At 37.9% G+C, this 21,479-nt stretch overlaps 1 protein-coding gene across 3 annotated transcripts in view; it reads right to left on the reverse strand.

The window, feature by feature from the left end:
* Nucleotides 1-231: 231 nt before the first annotated feature.
* The window catches only part of slc7a1a (solute carrier family 7 member 1a), a 29,376-nt gene continuing 8,128 nt past the window's right edge, over nucleotides 232-21,479 (reverse strand). The window contains exons 2-13 of one of the 3 annotated variants that reach the window (XM_038273995.1): nucleotides 16,678-16,941; nucleotides 16,417-16,599; nucleotides 16,185-16,343; nucleotides 14,825-14,996; nucleotides 14,601-14,734; nucleotides 12,495-12,717; nucleotides 10,994-11,133; nucleotides 5,238-5,340; nucleotides 3,688-3,893; nucleotides 3,134-3,285; nucleotides 1,917-2,025; nucleotides 232-1,662 (exon numbers count right to left, since the gene is read on the reverse strand). In XM_038273995.1, coding sequence (XP_038129923.1) covers nucleotides 1,478-1,662; nucleotides 1,917-2,025; nucleotides 3,134-3,285; nucleotides 3,688-3,893; nucleotides 5,238-5,340; nucleotides 10,994-11,133; nucleotides 12,495-12,717; nucleotides 14,601-14,734; nucleotides 14,825-14,996; nucleotides 16,185-16,343; nucleotides 16,417-16,599; nucleotides 16,678-16,864 — 1,953 coding nt within the window. In that variant the 5' untranslated portion in view covers nucleotides 16,865-16,941 and the 3' untranslated portion in view covers nucleotides 232-1,477. Of the gene's footprint in view, nucleotides 1,663-1,916; nucleotides 2,026-3,133; nucleotides 3,286-3,687; nucleotides 3,894-5,237; nucleotides 5,341-7,011; nucleotides 7,149-10,993; nucleotides 11,134-12,494; nucleotides 12,718-14,600; nucleotides 14,735-14,824; nucleotides 14,997-16,184; nucleotides 16,344-16,416; nucleotides 16,600-16,677; nucleotides 16,942-21,479 lie in introns of all 3 variants that reach the window. The other 2 variants (XM_038273997.1, XM_038273996.1) reach the window with 2 other exon arrangements.

Here is a 21,479-nt window from a genome sequence, read left to right on the forward strand (position 1 = left end):
AGAGGCAGCAAAATTACCGTTTCAACCCTTAGACTCTAACCCTGGGGTCCCTGAACAACCCACAGTTACCCCACAATACTTCCCGGCACTGCAAGCTGCCCACTGCTCCCTAAGGAATGAATAAAATGCACTGGGAAAAATGTTAAAGTATGGTACCATCCCAATGCAATGACTTGTTATAGGTGTTCCTTTCTTTTGAGCTAAGGGTGACTTAAGATAATTTTCAGAGTGAAGGTGCTTTGAATTTTTTATTGAAAGAGTTTTACTGCTAGAAAATATTGTCTCTTTGGTAGGAGAACTTTCCCTTTTTTTATTTTTCCTATACACATTAAACCACATTTAGCAAGCAGTAAGCTGAGCAGCAGTCGAGAAACAAACCCCTAAGGAATAAGGAGTGCATCATACATTTACAGTAAGAAAAAAAGCATGCACAATACTATTAGATTATAGGTTAAAGGTGCCAAAGTTCCAAGGGTAACATAATTGAAACTTGTCAAGAAATAAGCTGAAACTTTTTACCAACGTACAAGATTATAGATTCAGAATGGCTAAAATCAGTCGTTGCATTGTACACGCTTTTCACATTCAAACACAAGTTTTGTACATCATAAGTCATGCAGGGAATCAAAAACCCACCCACAAAACACTTTTTGTGTTAAAAATAGAAAAATGTAGGGTGAGTTGTTGGGATTACTATAAACATTGTGGCATGAACATTGAGAAAAGGCTTTTGATGTCGATCACTCTGATAATCCCTTAAAAGTAAAATATGGAAAAAAAATAAGGGGCCACCAAATCCTCTTGAAATGCATACTTCTGTGCAAAATGGGGACAATATCTATCATAAAGATGTCGATTCTACTCTAATAGCATATCAAAATCAACTTTAATAGTTTAGGTTTCTGTAAATATACCTAATCAAGTAAAAACCGCTGCTGGCTGCCTTAGACCATTGTTACCCTTATAGGTTGCACCACTGAAATTCACTGATGTTTCAAACAAAGCATGGCAGTAACACATTTACTTGGTTGGTTGGTTATATATGCAGTAAATTGGACTCGATCCCATGTATTAATAAACAAAAAGGAAAGAAAAATATATCTTTTCAGATAACATTATCTATTCCACAGTCCTAAACTTATTAATGCAGCCATTAAACACTCCAACATGATCCTATCTCTTCTATTAACTTCCATAAAGCAATAGTGTCTCAAATGAAAGCCATTCTCTTTGCAGAGTGAGGTGATATCCAGCAGCTGAACCTTGAGGCCATGCAACATTTTCAGTCTGATTTCTGCAGATTCATCTCCAGTTATTTGCCTTCCAATCAAGACCCAGTTGGGGATGTCACAGTAGACATTTTCTTATTTTTTTAATCTTTCCTTAGAAAGGAGTAGTGAAGGAGTAGACTGACAGAAAACCCTCCTGATAGACGTGTCGAGGCAGGTGGACACGGAGCGGTGTGTTCTTGTGCATCTTACAAATCCTCGCCGTTTTCTTCCCTGAGGTCAATGTCATCATTGAGAAAGGCTTCCTTTTCTGTCGACATGGCTTCTAATTCACGATCGAGATTGAAACCGTTCATTTCTGTTACTAAAGATAAGCGGGCTGAGGCAGCCTCATTGCTGTGGTGAATACCATAACAGAAGTAGATGACAAAACCTGAAAAGAGGGAGAAAGACAAGACATCAGATGAAAAATCTAGAAAAAAATCCTGAACAAGACTGAAGAAGCAGCCATTTGTTTATGTAAATCAAGCTAGATTAAGTCACCCCAGTTAAAATTTCGGGATCACCTCTTAGTAGATATTCTATTATCTCATCTATTATCTCATATTCTATTATGTCAAAAAAATAACATTTCAATTTAGCTCTATCAGGAATAGACATAGATATAGTAATGATCAATATGACTACCTATAGCCATCCAGATGGAAAATCTGATCCATGTTCCTCTGTCGAGCTGCATCATCAGGTAGACGTTGACAAACATGCTTATGACAGGAATGAAGGGCAGCAGGGGAACCTAAAAAAAAAAAAAAAAAAAAAAAAAACGGTGTCACCAAACACCAACAATCATGTAAAAGTTGTCCAATAACTAGATTTTAGAGGCTTGGTGACTTCAAGATGTCCTTCCGTGCTATAGTTTACTAACAGAGAATTTTGGAGATTTTTATTTATTTTATTATTTTTTTTTTTTTTTTTTTACCTATTTACCACTCCTCCCACATGATGATATGATGCAAAGAATATGATGAAAATATGTTGTCATATCAACAATAATATATTTTTTTTGTATAGCACTTTTCAAAAAGCTCAGAGACACTTTAAAGGAGACAAACTAAATTATTAATTTCAGAATCAATTCATAATACAGTCATAAAACAAAATATTAAAATCAAATGACTGAAATTCATAACTGTGGGTATTAGATTAAAAATATTTCTATAAAGTGGTTTTTGGACTTAGATTTGAGTTTGGACAGGTCTGTAAATCATAGATGTGTTTGGGGAACCAGGTCCAGTGGCTGAGACGGTAGCTTGGCATCAGACGAGCAGAGACTGAAGACGTGTAAGGGCCTAGTTATCAAGGGTTTTGTGGATATTAAGTTCTCCTATTTATTTAATTACTTGATCCAGGTGTGTTGGACCTGCTCCTGTATTGAGAGATGATCATCCAGTTTTAGAGTTTCGGGGCTCAACTAGAGGTGAGGGAGATGTTGATAGGGTTAATTATAGAGTAGAGAAATGGCTGGGAAACAGTCTTCTACAAAGAATAGATGGAGTTGGTTCGTTTCTTGAAGCAACTTTTGAAAATCAACAAGCAGCTGCCTCACCTTAAAAGCATGTTGTATTTTTTTTTTTTTTTGCTATTTACATGTTACAGTGTAATATTTAAAACAGTATAAATTACAGGAGGGCTTCTGTTAAATCCATTTTATGGGAATTTTTGTATGTTCATATAGGTGCAGAGGATTTAGTATAAACTAGTTGTTTCAAGTTTTTTTTTTTTTTTTTTTTTTTTTAAACCTCTTTGGGATATTGCAATATGCAATGACCATCATAGCCAGTAATTATGCAGTTTGATATTGAATTAGCATGTCATAGAGTTGAAAACAGATCTTAAAGCCAAACCTTAAAGGAGAGTTTGGTTTTACTCTCAGGCTGCCTCCATATGATGAAAACCAGAAGAAGACACACCATGAAGATGACACTGAGGACTACCATGTTCCATGAGGCAAGGCCTCCCTGCACAGCCAGTATACTAAAGACCAGGATCAACATTCCTGCAGAAGCAAAGAAGAGATCATTACATAGGAGGAATGAAATCATTTAGGGTATATTAGATATTTCTAATAAACCATGATTGCATCAAATCAGATGTATTTATTTTAATTTCAGATCTTTTTTTACTCTACAGAAAAATAATACATTAGCTTTATCTAATAAATCAAGAAAATAATTTAAATTGTATAAATTTTATTTTTCAGTCTAGTGTAATTTGTAAAGGACGTATCTTGTTATTGAGATGTGTTACTATAAATGACACAGCCTACTTGATCACTATCTGAGATATCCTACAACAACTGGCTGACCTTTGTACTCATTTTCATAAAAAGACAAATGAGCATTTAAGACCAAATTCAGCATATTATTATAAAATCTTTATCTTGCATAAAAAAAAATACCCATGACGGAGGTACAGATGTTGACAGTGAAGCCTGACAGTGTGGATGGCTCAGGGTTGTTTGGGAAAAGCAGAGTCTGGAAGCTGAATCTCTCCTCCACACCAGGAAAAATGCCCATACTGGGCACACTGATGCCATCACTTAGGTCTGCCTCATCATGGCTGTTGGCCATCTGGTACACTGGGCTGTGGACCTCGGGTTGGTATCTGTACCAAAAAAAAACACACATTTGTCCATCAGCTTTTAGATAATTTCAACACTACTTAACCTCTTCTGTAATTTGGAGATATTAATAGTATAATGTATGTCCAATATAAAGCAGTGGTAACTTCTGATAGGAGCAATGTCATTGAAAATCTGAGCTTAAACAAATTTTTCAGTAGTTTTCCTAACTTTTGAAAACAAAATAAATCGATTAAAATAAATACACAGCATTTTATTTTTAAAAAGGGCCCAAACAAAGAGCATGAAGTTAAACCAACTAATAAGCTAATACATAAATAAACTAACTTAAAACAGACTAAAGTTATTAAATTCTAAATTATGTTCCTGATGCTCAAGGATAAAGAAAAAGAGAGCAATAAATTGCTTGTGCAAATAATTATTCTTTTTTTTTACAAATATGATGGTACGCTTCAAAAAACAATAATGAATATTATTTATAATTCAATTTACATATATGAGGCTCTAAAAGGGCTAATAATAAAATTAAAAACTTTAAAAAATATGAAAATGGCAAATATAAAGTTGAAAGAAGAAATTATCGATCATAAAAGTTGACTGTCAGACATAGATCAGGAAGCTCTAAACAACTTTCTCAACTCTCAACTTTGCAACATCCACTTGAGCCCAATCATGGAAAGCAAGATGGGCATAAAAATATGATCTGAGTATTGATGATGGCAAACTCTAAAATGTTTGCGCCGATGTCACTTTCGTTTTAGACATACAATTTGATTTGCATCTGGTTTGTAGGGTCCAGGGGAAACAGTAAGGACCTTTTTCATCATTCTGCTTCATTCTATCTCTATTCTCCCACTCTGCAGAATCTGTTAATTCAATCTCTAACCCTATGGTTTCTCTGCTTTTTCTCATAGTAGCTTCATCTGGTCTGTTCCTGTTGGGCCGTGACTCCATCCTGGAGAGAAATATTAGCTGTGCTGCTGCCATCAACACCTTTGTTTATAGATGTTCAAGATCGGCCTGTTTTTCAGTGTAGTCCTATTTCTCTGATTGTGACTAGCTAATGTGCTCTATTCATTCTCTGACATGGGAGCTGGCTCGACATGGGAGCTGGCTTCCTAGACGGGGCCGCCTGTGGAGCTGGTTGACAGTTACCTTTTGTATCTTTTATTCTTTCTGTATGTCTGCCTCTTTCTCTTTGAACCCCAGTCGGCCATTAATTGTCATTAATTACTTTGTTTTATGTTCAAGAACAAATATTTTGCAATCTATAAGCATTTCTCTTATATCATAAAGTAAAAACACACTTTAATACATATACAAAGACTTCACAGTTATATAGTTTAATAAAAAAAGCCCAAACTGACCTTAGCACAAGCACACAGGCGGCCACTAACGTATAAGCAAGCAGCGTTCCGATTGACATCAAGTCCACCAGGTCCTTCAGGTCAAACAGAAATGCCATAATTGCTAGAAATGTGTAAGAAGGAAAGAAAAGGAAAGAGTCGTTATAAAAAGAGTTCTACCTTAAGAAGTACAAAATTAGTGAAGTACAGTCATGACTTTATCTTCATGGGCATCAAGTCATATAAACATCCATGTTTTTCTATCATAATGCGCAAAAGAGCTTAATGACAAGAAACCAAAGTTTGTTTGTTGTGCACAGAACCTTGGCGAATAAAGCTAATTCTGATTAACCAAATTATTGCAATAAGTATATTAAAGACATGTTTCAACTTAAAAAAAGAAAAAGAAAACAGCAGATATCTTTTATGTATGATGCCAAGCATTAACTGTTAAATTAGCTTTCATGATGTAAATAAAAATCCTAATTCAATCCAATTTGAGCTGTGATTCAGTCCCACACAGGAATAGCATGACCTGCTTCTTAATGGGGAAATATCTCGATTCTATATCTTTCCTATCATTTGGGAGATTATTCTCCTTTGACTATTTGAGCTGATGTAACGAGCAAATTTCTCCACCGGGAGATCAATAAAGTCAATTAATCAATTAATCAACCAATCACATTAAAATTATTTAGTTGGGATCTGTATAAAGTCAAACTGCAATGATTCAGACTGAATTCCTCCTTATTGTATTCCTCATCCTACTCCTGATCTAAGCTATATCTAAGAGCAACTGGTTTTGGTGCTGTCTCTAAATAAAAATGAGGCACTCTGTACCTTGTCCCTTTCAAGGTTGTGCTGTTGCAGTTTGATAGCAGTGATATGATTGTCTAGTGGCACAGAAACTGGAGCACATGGTAACCGGAAAGGTGGACTTTTCCGCTTGTATTGTGGTGCCAGTTTCTGCATCATTAAGGTTGGAATAAAACAAAAAGTGCAGCGAGGAAAAAAATTTGAATTTTTTTTAGATTGGTAAGCTGGCTGTCCATGACTATGTGTAGCAGATCTGCAGTACTTTAAAAAGAAAGCTGAATGGATAGAAATGAAGACCTGAGCAAAATATAAAGATGCTTACATAGCCCTTCTAGAAACTGAAATAAACTTTTCTGCACTACTAGAAGTCCAAATACACTGTCCCGTTTAATTATTGCATCATCAAACCTATACAAATACAATCTTAACTGTCATTAATTTATTATATTATTATTTTTTTCAATTGACTATATTAAAAAATAAATCAATGATTCACTATAAGTCAAGCACCTTGCTTGTGCTTTTCGGGTGACTAAAAACATGAATGGTAAATTCAAATAGGTTTCAAGACTTTTTTTCTTCTTTCAGGCATACACACAAACAGCATACATAGCTATAAATAGAATTTCTGTATCTAATTAACTGAACGATACTGGGTCCAAGTGTTGGTTTCAGAGCATCTGCTGGAGCTTCCAAATTAAAAGGTGGGATTCCATAATGTTAAACTCTGTCACGAAATTTTGTTAAAAACTTGTCATATTCTTTAGCACTCATAGCTGCCACTACTGACTGCTATTGAGAAGGTGAGAAGGTTAATCATAAAGACCTCACTTTTTAATTTCTATTTTTTATCTATTTTTTTACTTTTGAAATTACAGTTTGAACGTCGTCCTCTTTCCTTCCACATAATAAGATTTTTTTTTCTTATTTCTCAAAGAAATCTCCCCTCTTTTTGTTTTGCGTTCCCTATTCCTCTTACCAGACATGACCCCAGCCGCAACAGTGGAGTTTACAGGGGCCTTCCTCTCACTGATTTGGGCCAAAAAGGAGAAGAGAAGGCCATCTCGAGCCATGGCAAAGATGATACGGGGTAGGGGGAACATGGAACCCAACAGACTGGGGTAGAGTGAGGAGTAAAACATAACATTGATTTTTTTTGTAATTATAGGGACATAAAAAAAGGAGCAGAAAAAACCGTCAGAAAATGAAATTGTCAGTAAGGTGTGAGCTGGAGATTTCAGGCAGGAAAATACAAAACTGCCAGGCAGTCTGGAATAAGTATAGAGCAAGGGAGCATGATGCTGTTGGTTTAAAGTCGTCTAACTATTGGCATGCACCGATGCAAGGCTTCACATGCTATACATTCAAACCTCCTTCAAACTTACAAAACATCAAAATGCACTCTCAGTTGTCCAGTTTTTAAATGGACCTGGCAGTTCAGGTAGGTAATCTACCTGATGACAGATTTCTGTCCATTCTCAAAACCAGAGATGGCAAGTTCTCATTGACTGCACATGTAAACACAACTGAGTGATTCAGTGCTGTTTACATAACTTTACATAGTTCATTCCTCTATCTAGTGTATCTATTGATCTAGGGTAAGAAAAAAAACTCTGCCTACATAAAATGCTTGAAGGACAACTCACCTGAAATAAACAATTCTTTCACATAAACCGTATTCATGAATGTCTTATAGTGCTATGTATATGTCTTGGACATTATTTGGACAATTTTCTGGAAATTTGTCAAAACCTTATTTCAATTAAAACTGTCTACTCAAGTTTAAATGGCTGTACTGCATCTGATTTTAATTCACCAACGGTGTTTAGCTTCCCCATTAATGCAAATGCCCCCAGAAAAACCAAAGCCAGTGGGTCTCTCCTGTGGAGTTTAATAAGTGGTGCTGTCTGTACTTGACTTGACTTGACCCAGAATCTGTCCAAACTCTCTGGAAACGTTACCGCTCTAATGGCCTCTGGGATCTCTAGAGTCCGCAGCTTTAAATAGTATGGCTCTCTGGAAACGTTACCGCTCTAATGGCCTCTGGGATCTCTAGAGTCCGCAGCTTTAAATAGTATGGCTCTCTGGAAACTTTATCACTCTAATGGCCTCTGGGGTCTTTAGAGTCCACAGCTTTAACTAGTATGAACCTAGTGAATGCTATATTTTGTTGTTTTGTGAACAAAACTATGACAAAAACCTGACTAAATTGCGAAATAAAACAGCGTGATTGGATGTAAGGAGAGCGGAGAAAGAGGAAACTCTTTGTAATGCGTATTACTAAAGGTATCCTGGCCTGACGCGGTATGCTGAGCTGACAGAACACCGGAACGGCGGCGTATTTTCTTGTAATTGGCTTAAAAAAGGGAGCTCTGTGATTAGTGGCAAACCATCCCATGTTTAAAAAATTGCATTGGTGTGTCAAGGCACATCAGGGGAGTCTCAAAAATCCACACAAAAATGCAATGAAGTTTAAAGACCACTGGTAATTTGTAATTTAATTTATAATTTTTTTATGGACCAAAAATACTTTGGTGAATAATGTGCTGTGCATGTGTGAATCTTGTATGCTTACAATTGTGCTGTGTGTTTGTGGATCTTGTACTGTGTGTGTGTGGATTTCTTTGTGCTTGTGTGAACCGTGCTGTGCATCTGTGGATGTTGCTGTGTGTGTGTGGATCTTGTATGCTTGCATGAATCGTGCTGTGTGTGTGTGGAGTTTGTCCTGTGCATGTATGAATCACATATGTGTATTTGTGAAAATTGAGAGGAAACGGCAAAGTTACGAGATATTTTTGAAAACTAGCTTCTGGCGGAGTGGCGTCATCTGTTGCTGATTGGCTATTATCTCTGCTATGCAGGGGGAACTTAAGCACGTGGCTCGATTCTACAGAGCAAATGCTTTCATTTTATATGTATTTTGTGGATGTTTGATGCATGGTAGTGGCTGGGGAGACAGAAATGTTGCTCATAGGTTGTTTTTGTGCCATGCATAGCATTCATGTTTTACATCTTTATTTCATTTGGATATAACTTTAGTTGTACTTTAAAAAAAGGTTTGTACTGTCTTGTAGCCTAGGTTTTGGAGTGTAATTTGATATGCCACATTGCTATATTCTCTGTCATTAATGCATTGTTTATCACTGTTGTTTTTGAGTAAAGTACCTAAAAAGGTACTTCTCAGGTTCAGAGGGTATTATTTGTTGATGGAAGAGAGGCTAGTGAGGGGAGAGTTGTTCTTTAATACAACTCTCTGTTGCTCAGGGAGTGTCATGATCTGGCCTGTTTGCTCTCCCTTTATTAGTCATTCCTTTCACCTGTCGTTTTCCCTCCCTGCCTCAATTATAATTTATTCCTCTCACCTATGTCCTCTAGTTTATATTCAGTTCAGCCTGAGCATTCAGTGCCAGATCATTGCTTGTCCTTCTGTCAGTCTTTCTGTTCAGTTTTATTTGGTTCATGTCCTGGATCCTAGCTGCCAGTGGAGAGAGGGTTTTAGTGTTTGTCTTGTCTCCTGATTGTCCACTGTTCCTCCCCCATGGAGTCCTCTGGGTTTTTGGCTCATTATGGGGGGAGGTTCAGTTTTTATCAAAGTAAGCCTGGCTCCAGGAGGAGACCAGTTTAAAGTCCTGCTTCAAGTTCCGGTTCCTACGTCCTGTCTCGGCTACCCTTTTCCACTGTGACTGCTCATCTGCACCTGATCCTGTCTGCTGCTGTGCGTGACCACCTGGTCATGCTTCTGGTCCCAGTCAGACTCTGAACCCTCCTGGAAGCCTGTGGATGCCTGGAAGTCTGGATCCTGCCACCTGTTCCTGCCTGATCTGGATCTTGCCCGTTTCTGTCTGTTCCTGTCTGTTCTGGACCCCTCACACAGGATCAGCTTCCAGCATAACCTCTGGGACTGCAGCACTGGGGACACTCGTGGTCTGGACTGTTAAACCAGAGTGTCTGAGGCTACGTTCACACTGCAGGCCTTAATGCTCAATTCCGATTTTTTTGTGAAATCGGATTTTTTTGCGTGTCCGTTCACACTTCCAAGTATATGCGACTTGTATGTGATCTACTGTGTGAACTGAAAGCGTTCAACCGAAGTGTCCCGCATGCGCACTCGAGGACGCGATGAGGTCACATGTAGCAAGCGTCCTCAGTGTTTGCGGAAGTAAACATGACTTGTAATACCGCAGTGTATATTGCGTTCTTTAAGTTCTTCTCCAACAGGAGCAGGCACATTACGAACGAAATCTTTTTAAGAAGATCAAAAAGAAAGACCCTCCCCCGGTTCCGGCAAGACCCTTCGAGTTTGGTCTGAATCGAGCTATCTTTCCAAATATGAATTAAGTCAGCAACCTCACTTTCTCTCCATTGACTGCTCTCTGTGTTATCTTCCGCCATGGTTGTTAGTTTTTTCCGCCTCCGCTTAGTAGGACGCAGATTAGTAACGTTTAGTAACATTTGTCAAGTATCAATGACGTGTAGGTCGGATGAATGCGACCTGGCCGTACAGACACAGGTCGCATTTGAAAAGATCAGATACGTATCGGATTCAGGACCACATATCCAAGTGGCCTGGGTCGCATTTGAAAAAATCTGATCTGTGTCGTTCAGACTGTCATAAAAAGATCAGATACAGGTCACATATGGGCAAAAAAATCGGAATTGGGTCACTTCAGGCTGCAGTGTGAACGTAGCCTGAGATTGGGCGGTGCCCCGCCCCCCCGCCTGCAGTGTCCGCGAGCAACAGCTCCGCTTTTGTTTTGTTTGTTTAATAAACGTTTTGAACTTTCCTACTGACTGTCTCTCCTGAATACTGGGTCCATCTGTCCTCGTTTCATGACAGGGAGCCGCTTTCTACCAGGTATTAAAAGCAGACTGTCTGGAATAATGAACCCAGTTTTTTACACATAGTAAGAAGATACTGTGAAAAGGGATTCAAATTAAAGACATGCATGTTAGTGTCTCACCTGCCCCCATGCCAGAGGCAAAGGTTGTGGTTAGCGGGGTTTTGGTAATAGGGCTGATCTCAGCCATGAACTTGAAAAGCAGCCCATCATCAGCCATCGCCCACAAAACACGGGGCAAAGGGAACATGGCACCCAGCAGGCTGCCATAGGGGGAGAGCAGGATGCATACACTTCACTTACACCCAAGAGAAGTTCATTAGACATACATGAACAGAGACAGCAGCTCACACATTGTAGAAACACAGAACAAGGTGAATTTAGAAGATAAAAAGCACAACATTTGAGAGTTACAGCACTTTCAAAACTTCTTCACTTTTTTGTATTTTGTCTGCAAAGTGTCAGGCTTTTATGTTATTTCGTGTGAAATCATCTTGTGATAGGGTTCTTCCAATTTTTTTGGAGGTGTGTTTGATATGATGATGTTGAATGTCAATCCAATTTAAGTACCAAACTGTGTTAAAAGGAATTGATTCTTGTTTCAGTGACTTAAACCAAGTTGGAATAGATAAAGCATTAAAATTACAGATGCCATGAGGCACTGACTAGTGGCTAGCAAAAAATATGTTCAGCTTGACCATTCTTTACAGTGAGAAACTCAAAACTCCCAATTGGTTTCTAATCATTGAATGCCTCATCCTAAGTGTTACCCAGAAGAAGGATTTGGAAAGAAAAGACAGATTTAATTTGGCATGTTAGCTGTTGTTTTATGATTTATTTTTAATCAGTTAGGTTTGCTCTAACAGTTTTTGTTAGAAATAAATATGTAATTAACAAAAACCTCCAAGAACAACTTTAGAACCATTGTTCAAAGGCACTCCAAAATACCTTATTCAAAGAAGTCTAAGATAAAATCAAATTTCCATTGCTGGTGACCTTTTTGAATAGCACTGTAATATGGTATTCTGAAAACTGAAAAGTCACTACAGAAGCATGCAAGAAATTTCAAAACAAACATGCACATAATGCAAAAGCCAAATATTAAACTAAATCATGCTACACATTTGTGTTGTTACATCCTTATAAATCATATCTTATGCACTCAAAACACTGCACAGAAATATATACACTAAAACTTAAATTAATAACTGAAACAAAAAAAAAGTAAAACTTATTCTTAAGATGTTTTGTTACATAATCAGACACATACACTACAAATCATATGTCAGTGGAGCTTGTATTTTTAGATAAGGGCTCAAATTCCTTCTGGAGCTAAATATACACGCAGACACACATACAGTACAGTAAGGATTCAGACACACACTGGTATGTTTATATGTGCCTGCACATGCACATCTGTGTGCTTGTCTTATAAAAGTTGTAAATGTTTCAACTATTTTGTAAAAAGGGGTATGTGTTACTCTTTGCTGGCAAGCTAAAGTTCTAGATATGTAATTTACTTTAAAAATAAAAATAAAACAGTGCATATGTTAAAAAAGTTTTCAACAGAAAATTGGGCACACAAACATGTTTTAAAAAAGCAGCTTCTGTGTAAAGTTCTTACCTGGTAGACAGGGCACAAAGAGAGCCTACAGCTACAGCATATTTGGCTCCTCCCCAGCCCACATAATTAAAAGCTACAGGAAGAGGGCTGTTGCTGTCCAGGAGATAGTATGGCATCATGAGAGTGAGGGCAGCGGACACACCAAAGTAAGCTACGAAACAAATCAGCAGCGAGGAAACAATCCCAATAGGTATTGCTCTTTGGGGGTTTTTCACCTCTTCACCTGTAGTGTGTAAAAAGATCAAATACAGTTTAGTTTATCATAAAACACAACCAGGTAATTACACCCATTATTAGCTCATAATAAATAATAAGAATGCAATTGGTGGATGCAGAATTTAAAAAACAGATGAAGGTTCCCATATCATTGGGGTATCTCGACAGATTTTTCCAGTTTGGGCCCAACTTTCTGAGAATTTAAAGTGTGTTCTGAGCACAGTAGACTGAGAGGCAGAACATTGTGGTAGTGGTGGAGGGTGTGGGGGCATGAGGGAGGGAGAGGGGGAGGGAGGGAGGTTAAAACAAAATAATTTTGTACATCAAAATATCATTGTTTGAATTGTAATTTAAAAATTCTCAGTAAAACTTTGATTTAAAAAAATGATTAGGTTAAATGGCTGCAAGTTAACCTAAAACAATTGAAGTTAAATTATGAAAAATTGTAAAATTCCCATGCAATTCTAGGTAGCTGAATTCTCCAACAGTTGTTGTGGGACTGTTGGCTAGTTCTTTCTATGCTGGCAGGAATCCAGTTCATGTGGAAAACTGAAACAGATGTATTTCAGACACAGAGTATATGTTTGTAAGAATATAAACACACAGCCTATATTCACTATGGGCCTAAAAAAAAGCATTGCCAGATGAAAATATCAGCAATGTAGGTTTTTGTTTTAATACAAAGGTGAGGAGCTTCTTTAAAATGTATGCAACAGATGTGCTTCTGCAAGACAGAATTGAGCAATGCTCTAAAGGTTTACTCCATATGAGGTAATTACAACTCAGGAAAAGGAAGGTTCAGAAAAACCCCTGGGTCAGAAAGCATGTAAGTTTGAGGAGAGGAGTAAACATTGCATTTAACCCAACTGACATGCCTTGGATCAGTTACAGAAACCTGCTAAATTAGTGTACAAAGACAAAAATCAATGCAGAGATACAGATTAGACACAGAGGAGGTCTGGAATACATCTTGTTAAAGCTTCTACTCTCCGCTTCTTATGACACAACCCTCTGGCATCCTGCCATGAACAGAAGTTGGCTAAATGCATTAAAAGGGCAGCTTTTCTCTTTGTCTGGCTACACTTACGTAATGCTAGCAACTGAAAGCGTTCCAACTCCAGATTCAGTTTCATGGCCAAAGCACTAAATTGAGCATATAACTGAAAGACAGTCAAGAGGAGTTGAGAGAAAAGGGAGTAGTTCTGTTACAAATAGTGAAATGTTCGCAAATTACATTAAAGAATATATTCTCATTTAAGAGTAGGTCATTAATTTGTGAAAATATATGTAAAGCAAATGTACAAATTTTGAAGTTGTGACTCTAAGACCTTGAATGCATGTATGTATTCATAAGTCACGTTTTCTCTTTTCTCTTTGTTTGCTCTCAGTATATCACACCACAGAAATGTGTTTTATTAATCACCAATCTAAATTTGTATTATAAATATTCAAGGAAGGAGGGGGGCTTGCTTGTTCTGAGACTTAGAATACAAAGTGCATCTGTTTCTTTTGTGTATGGGTTGGAAGAGCCAGAGATTAGTAAAGGTGCCAAAGTCCACCAACAAAGAATAATTCATCAGTGCTGATGTGAACAGCAGAATCCAATCCATTATCTAGAGAAACAATTCCAATCCATGGGGGCTCCTAACTGCAACTTTAAGGTTCTGCTAACCTACTGCTGCTAGATTCGACAGCATTGTTCCTGATGTTTAAACTCCTGCTGATATGGCCCAGGCTGCTAAGGTCGCCAAACAAGTCCTAAAACACAATAAGATAGCTGGCCCCGATGTAATTCCTGATCTATGTAAGTTGCTATTAAAGGGTTGGGGGAAAAAATGCAGACTCAAAGCGGGAACATTTCAATAAATAACAATAACAAACACGACTGACCTGTGGTGGCAATGCAGTCAAAGCCTACAAAGGCATAGAAACAAGTAGCAGCTCCTGAAAGCACCCCAGTGAAGCCAAATGGCATGAAGCCGCCCTCTCCTAATCTCTCCTTGGATGGCAGAATGGCAGTCAGACTGCAAAGGTGAAATAATAGACATAAAATGTATTTTTATTAAGTATGAAAGCTATATGCATTGGGACATCCTTTGGTTAGTAGTCCTTACTTTTGACTTGAGTAATTCGTCTGATTGAGGATCTCATCCGGATCCACCTGCCAGTTCTTCAAAGAGCCTTTTACCAGGCCAGAGACCACCATGAATAACAAAACTAAAACATTGATACATGTAAACACCTTGTTCACCATGGCCGACTCTTTCACTCCAAATGCCAGAAGACCTTACAAATGAAACAAAACAGCAATGAAAGGGAGATACACATTTGAAATCTAAATTCATCATAAGGTTAATATTCTTTACTGGCCTTCTAAAATCAGCCTTAACAATCCCGTTATTATTTCACTTTATTAGGTATGACTGTTAAATTGCTTGTTAACACACATCACCATTCATACAGTCACATGGCATAAAGACTCAATGTATTTAACAATCTAGACGTTGTAAATTTGGCTATTTACATTTGAAGCTGAGTGTAATGTGGCATGTTGTTGGTACCAAAGCATCGATCTGAGTATTTAATTAATTGCTGATTCATTTTTAAGTATATTTATCCTTCAGATTAACTTAAGATTAATTTAGATTAATTTAATTTCTTAATTTCTTAATTTCAGATTAATTTAATTTCTTAATTTCTTAAGGAAATTTCGTTTTGTTTACACTTGTGTATACAAAATGACAAAATAAAATCTGTCTAAGTCAAAGTCTAAGGTTAACTTGCATATAAATGCCTTGTTTATTTTAGAAGGTAGAGGGTAATAGGCAGACAGGCTAGAAATGATAGATTGTTAAATAGATCATTAGTTTTACTAATAATCATGTTACAACCAAGCTTTACAGGATACTGAAAATAAACACAAAACACCTTAAACCATTAAACTTATGGTCTATAGAAGCAGAGAAGGCTGACCAGATGCCATGACTCCCAGTTACAAATAGTGAGCTAGGGCTACAATTTAGCTAGGCCTTTCAAACTTGGACAACGTAAACATTTTAGCTGATCTGGTAAGTCTCAAATCGAACAGATTTTTTTAAATATTTCTATTAGTTCACTGTACTCATCCAAAGTCACTAGATCTGAATCCCATAGAGCTTTGGTTCCAAACCTTGTTTCTCGAGCACTCCTGCCTTGCATGTCTTAGATTTGTCTCTGTTGAAGTACACCTGTTTCAAATAATTTCATGCCCTTCTCTATTAGTTAAGCCTGTTAATCAATCGTTCATATAAGTCAAGTGTGTCACAGTTCACAAATCTTCGACTTTTAGGGTACTGTGCATAAAAAAAAATCCATGTTAATCCTATGCCGTGGAAATTTTGTACAGGAATGTGGACATACAATCAAGATCTACATAATAAGTTGTTCAGTGAGTGTTAAGACAAAAGAAAATACAGAAACAGAGAGCTTTCCTACCTGTAAGAGTAACTATGATGAGAACAGCAAACATGTCAGGGTATTCTGCCAACACACCTGGTGCATTCATTGGCATGTACTCTCTACAGAACTGTTCAATGTGTCTGCCTACTAACTCATCAAAGGTGGCGCTCCATGCCCGTGCCACACTCGATGTACCTAGAGCACAGAAAGTTCAGTTCTCATTCTCACATTTAAAAAATCTGTTTACTGTTTAAATAAGGGGAGATACCTATAATGTAAGAGAGTATGAGGTTCCATCCAGTGATAAAGGCCCAGAGTTCTCCTACTGTAACATACGAGTAAAGATAAGCTGAGCCTGTCTTGGGAACACGGGCACCAAACTCAGCATAGCAGAGTCCTGCCAACACAGAGGCTGAGGCAGCTATCAAGAAAGACAGGACGATAGCTGGACCTAAAAGGACAGAATATAGACAAGGGTTAGGAACTATTTTGTTCAAAAGTTACACATCAACAAGACTGATTAAATTACCTGAGTTGTCACGTGCAACAGCACCAGCAAGCACGTAAACGCCAGCACCCAACGTACTCCCCACACCCAGGGCTACCAGGTCGAAGGTGTTGAGACATCGAGACAGACGAGAGTCCTCGGAATTAGAGTTCAAAGCCTTCACCCTTATCAATTTCTTTCCGAAATGCAGAAGTTTCTCAAGCACCATGGTTAACGATCTGGCCTCAGGAAGGTAAAGATGTATTTCAGGGTTCACAGGGACAAAAGGGGATGGCCACACACAACCTGAGGGGAGAAGAGGGATTCAAAGATTATATTCAGACTGAAGAATATCTGTGTGAGAATACAGAAAGTAGATGTTGAAGTATGCCTTTGGATACTGCTGATTTTTCTAAGGTTTAATAAATCTCACAAAGAACTCAATGAAATCTCTGTTGGGTGATAAATGTGGTTTCTGGGGGGGTATCATAGTGTGTGTCTTTCTATAAGCCAAAAACAGGGTGTTGATGAGAGAGGATGGAGTGTATGTGAAGACATAACTATTGCTGGGCATGTTGCTGATATGTTATAACTCACAGCAGAATAAAGGAAGCTCTTCTGCATATTGTTTATCAGAACATCCATATTAAATGACCTAATGCTACCTACCTCCACATGCTGGGGAAACTGTGAAGTTTACTCCTGCATAGTAACCAACATCCCTAATACTAAGAATAAATATTTAGTTGTTTCTTTTTTCCCCTTTTAGCAAAATGGTGAATTGTAAGTATATTTCTCTTTCTATTGATACATAGAAACATTTCTAACTCAAATCATTTCATATATATATATATATATATATATATATATATATATATATATATATATATATATATATATATATATATATATATATATATATATATATATATATATATATATATATATAATATACAATAATTTTTTAAAACATGTCATCTCAAGGCACTTAACCAAGCCAAAATTGTCAAACTGCTTTGGAAAACCAGTTGATTACATCCAGTCATTGACTTGCAAGACATACTCCTCCTGGATGAGCTTGCAGTAACAATCTTTAACAATCCCTCACACCGAGCATGCATGTAGCAGCAGGGGAGAGGAAAAAATTCCCTTCAATAGAAAGAAACCTTCAGCATAACCAGGCTCAGTGTGAGCAGCAATCTGCAGAGTCTGACTGAGGAAGCAGATGTACAAAAATGTAACTGTTCACTAGCTCCACAGGTTTCTCCATCCGGGAAAGACACAGCCAGGCAGACAAACTTCAAGCCAATTCTCTTGTCAGAGGATGAAAGAGGATAGACATGGTATATCACAGTAAAAGAAACAGAACTACACTGGAAACAGACAAAGCTCCAACATATAAAGGGATATCTGAATGACAGCAGCACAGCTGATATTTCAATCCAGGATAGAGTCACAGCCGGACAGGAACAAACCAGATAAAGCTACTGTGATGAGGAAAAGTAGAGAGAGCATAAAGTAAGGAGTGAAACTTGATGAATACTGCAGATTGGGAGAATAGACATAGAATGAAGGAGAATGAGCAAAAGTGGTCCCTGTGTGATCCAGCAGCATAACCATATAGCAGCACAAACACAGAAAGTAGTTTAGGATAAAGTAACTACCTTTGATGAGGTATAAGAAAGGTAGAGCCACAATAGGGCCAAAATAGAGCCAAGGAGAAAGGACTGAAATTCTCCTCTGCCAGATCAGGCTGTAAACACTACACCTCCACCTGCCTCTTTACTCTCCCAGCACCTAACCCACGTTCTTTTCAGGAAACCACCAACACAACCAGCAGTTGAATGAAGAAATGCGGCTAAACATGTAATCTCTGGTCAAATCAGGAAGGGGGACCAGAGAAAATTACGGAGTCCGACACTGTTTTGGCAAACTTAAAAACCGAAGCAACACTAATTTCAGTGACCTCCGATCTTAGTAACCAGGTGTAATTACTGCCAGTGTTAATATAAAACCTACTGTAACTTAAACGTATCCGTAGAGCGTAGATTCAGGTAGGATTTACTGTTGCTTATTCTGGCCCCCGGCAAAAATTTGACTATGGTCCTTGGTGCCTCTAATGCCACGTTTATGACTATGGAGCTGCCAATTACCAGAGTAGGCTTCTCAGTTAGTATTTCAATAGGCAAGGAAAATTGGTTGGCGGTTAACAGTGGGCAAAGCTCTATAACTACGCTTTCTGTGTACCATTACTAAATAATTTTTGGTACCTGCCTTTTGAACTGCTGAAGAACCATTATATGAACGTGTTGCTGGTCTCAGTGGGTCCTATGTGTTAACTGGTGGGCATGGTCTAACCCCTGGATGTTAAACAGCCTGAAGCGAGACTTAGACACCTTAGAGACACCCTTTGTCATGATCTTGGCACTGATGCCTGGTCTGATCACTCATTTTACACACCAGCTTAGCTCCGCCAAGTTCTCATTGCCCACTTATCTGATCCGACTACATTAGCCTCTGTTTAACCAGCCTTCAGACCCGTCATCAGTGCAAGATTATTTAGAGCCGTAAGGTGAGGCTTACTCTAGTCTTCTGATTGCCTGATCCTGATCAGTTCTCCCTCTCGACCACTGAGACTGCCTGTTCCCGTATGACCTGTTTGCCTGACCTGTCTTTTGACTACTGCCTGATATCTGCCCGCATGTGTACCGACCGGAACGTTTTCCCGACCACTGGGTCTGCCTGCCCTCATCTAGCCTGTTAGCCCCATTATGTATGGAACCTGGAACTGTTACCTGACTTTTTCTCGGATTTTCCTTTGGTGCCTAAACGGATCTCTGACCTCCTGGCTCTGACAACCGACGACGTCTCTGACATAGGCTTTGGCTTCGCCTTTTGGATTATCCTGCCTACATCCATCTGCTTGGTTCTCATCCTGCCTGTCCTTTGACCTCTGGGACTCAATGTGCAGCAACTGCTGGACTCAGACTGAACTAAAAGACCAGGTTAGTGACTCAATCGTTTGTGATCATCCACCTCCAGAAAGACGTGGTCACTAACGTGCAGTCTTTACCCGCTGAGGTTTGTGCCTTAGACGCCAGAGATGGCAAAAGTACTCACTTTCCGTACTTGAGTAAAAGTACAGATACTTGTGTTAAAAAATACTCTGGTAAAAGTGGAAGAACTGATTAAACTTCTTCACTCAAGTAAAAGTAACAAAGTACAGGCTTGTAAATTTACTTAAAGTATAAAAGTAAAAGTAGAAACCACATTTTTCATGCCGTTGCCTACATTTTAAATGGATGTCTGCCAATAGGACTAGATCTCCGTTGTGTTCATTTTCAATCATCTCGTCGTCCATACTACTATGCTAACGCCACCTCCACCAAGCTGCAATGATTTGCCGTGAATGAATACCGCCGAATCTGTCGATTCATCTTGTAGTGGTGCGTCAAATGCAACGTAGATTCCCATCCAATTAGATTGAATTTGGTATTGATGACGTGAAAAATAACGGTAACTCCATTGAAATGATTCAAAACTAAAGTAACGAGCCAATTTTTAAAAATGTAAGGAGTAGAAAGTACAGATATTTGTGTAAAAATGTAAGGAGTAGAAGTAAAAAGTCACCATAAAAATAAGTAGTAAAGTAAAGTAAAAATATCAGAAAAATCTACTTGAGTACAGTAACGAAGTATTTGTACTTTGTTACTTCCCATCTCTGTTAGACACTGATGCCGTCCACCTGGTTCTGTTGTCAGTAAAATGTTCTAAGAAATCTATCTGTTTTGTCCACCTAAAATTACTGGATCTTTCTTTTTTGAACTCTGACACCCTTGTCTCTAAGGGCAAGAAAAATATTACACTTATTACATGTGCCATTATCGCTACAGGAGGCAGAACTGAACTTAAATGAAGTGAAGTTCGAAAATAAGGCAAACATTTACAGGTAAAAATAAAAAAATTCTAGTGTAGTGAGTGTTTCGTTGGCAACTTCTGTTTTCTTTATAATTAGAAGAAAAAAAATCTTTGTGATACAGAAATTTTTGTGAACATCAATATGTTCTCAATTTCATATAGCTTAATGTAAAATCAAATTAAAGGAATACAAAGTTTCAGCTGAAATAGAAATTCCAAAAAAGTAAAAAAAAAAAAAAAAACAATCCCCTGGACTTTGTTTCCAAGTTTGAAGACGTTTCGCTTCCCATCCAGGAAGCTTTTTCCAAAACTTTTCAATTCCTCGATGGGAAGTGAAATGTCTTCAAACTTAGAAACAAAGTCCAGTGGATTGTTTTTTAACCATTTTGGAATGACTGTGACCTGGATGACTGAAAATCTTCACCAGCTGGAAAAGAAAATGTGTCAAACAGGTGACATTGCTTTTGAAAGCCCCATTAAATCAGACTTCTGCAGTTGTGTTTCAACTATGTCAGGACAAAAACCACCAATCCCTAAACATTTCCAAACAATTTTGTGCAACAAGAAGAAAAAAAAAATCATACTGCATATGGGAAATGTCATGAAAAGCAAGTTTAACTACAATAGTCTGCCAAAAACTTCTAGAATGTCTCACAGAACAAACGAAAGATCTCTGCACACCTGTGAAAGATTTCAACTTTTTCATCAAGTAGGGTGGCCATTTCTATAGCACCAAAAAGGAGGACATTGTGCGGCATATCAATAAATTACTAAGGTGTACATAAGAATCGGGTAAAGTCACATTTATAGCACAATTCTTAGTAGTTTAAAGAGGATGCTTGTGTAGCTGAATAGAACAAAATATTAAAGAAATGTAAAAAAGAATTGGTTCCCAGCATTTGTATTTATTTAATACATTGTGGTGT

Source organism: Cyprinodon tularosa, unplaced genomic scaffold (assembly GCF_016077235.1).
Source record: "Cyprinodon tularosa strain WSP-4 unplaced genomic scaffold, ASM1607723v1 ctg9, whole genome shotgun sequence".
Classification (NCBI taxonomy): Eukaryota; Metazoa; Chordata; class Actinopteri; order Cyprinodontiformes; family Cyprinodontidae; genus Cyprinodon; species Cyprinodon tularosa.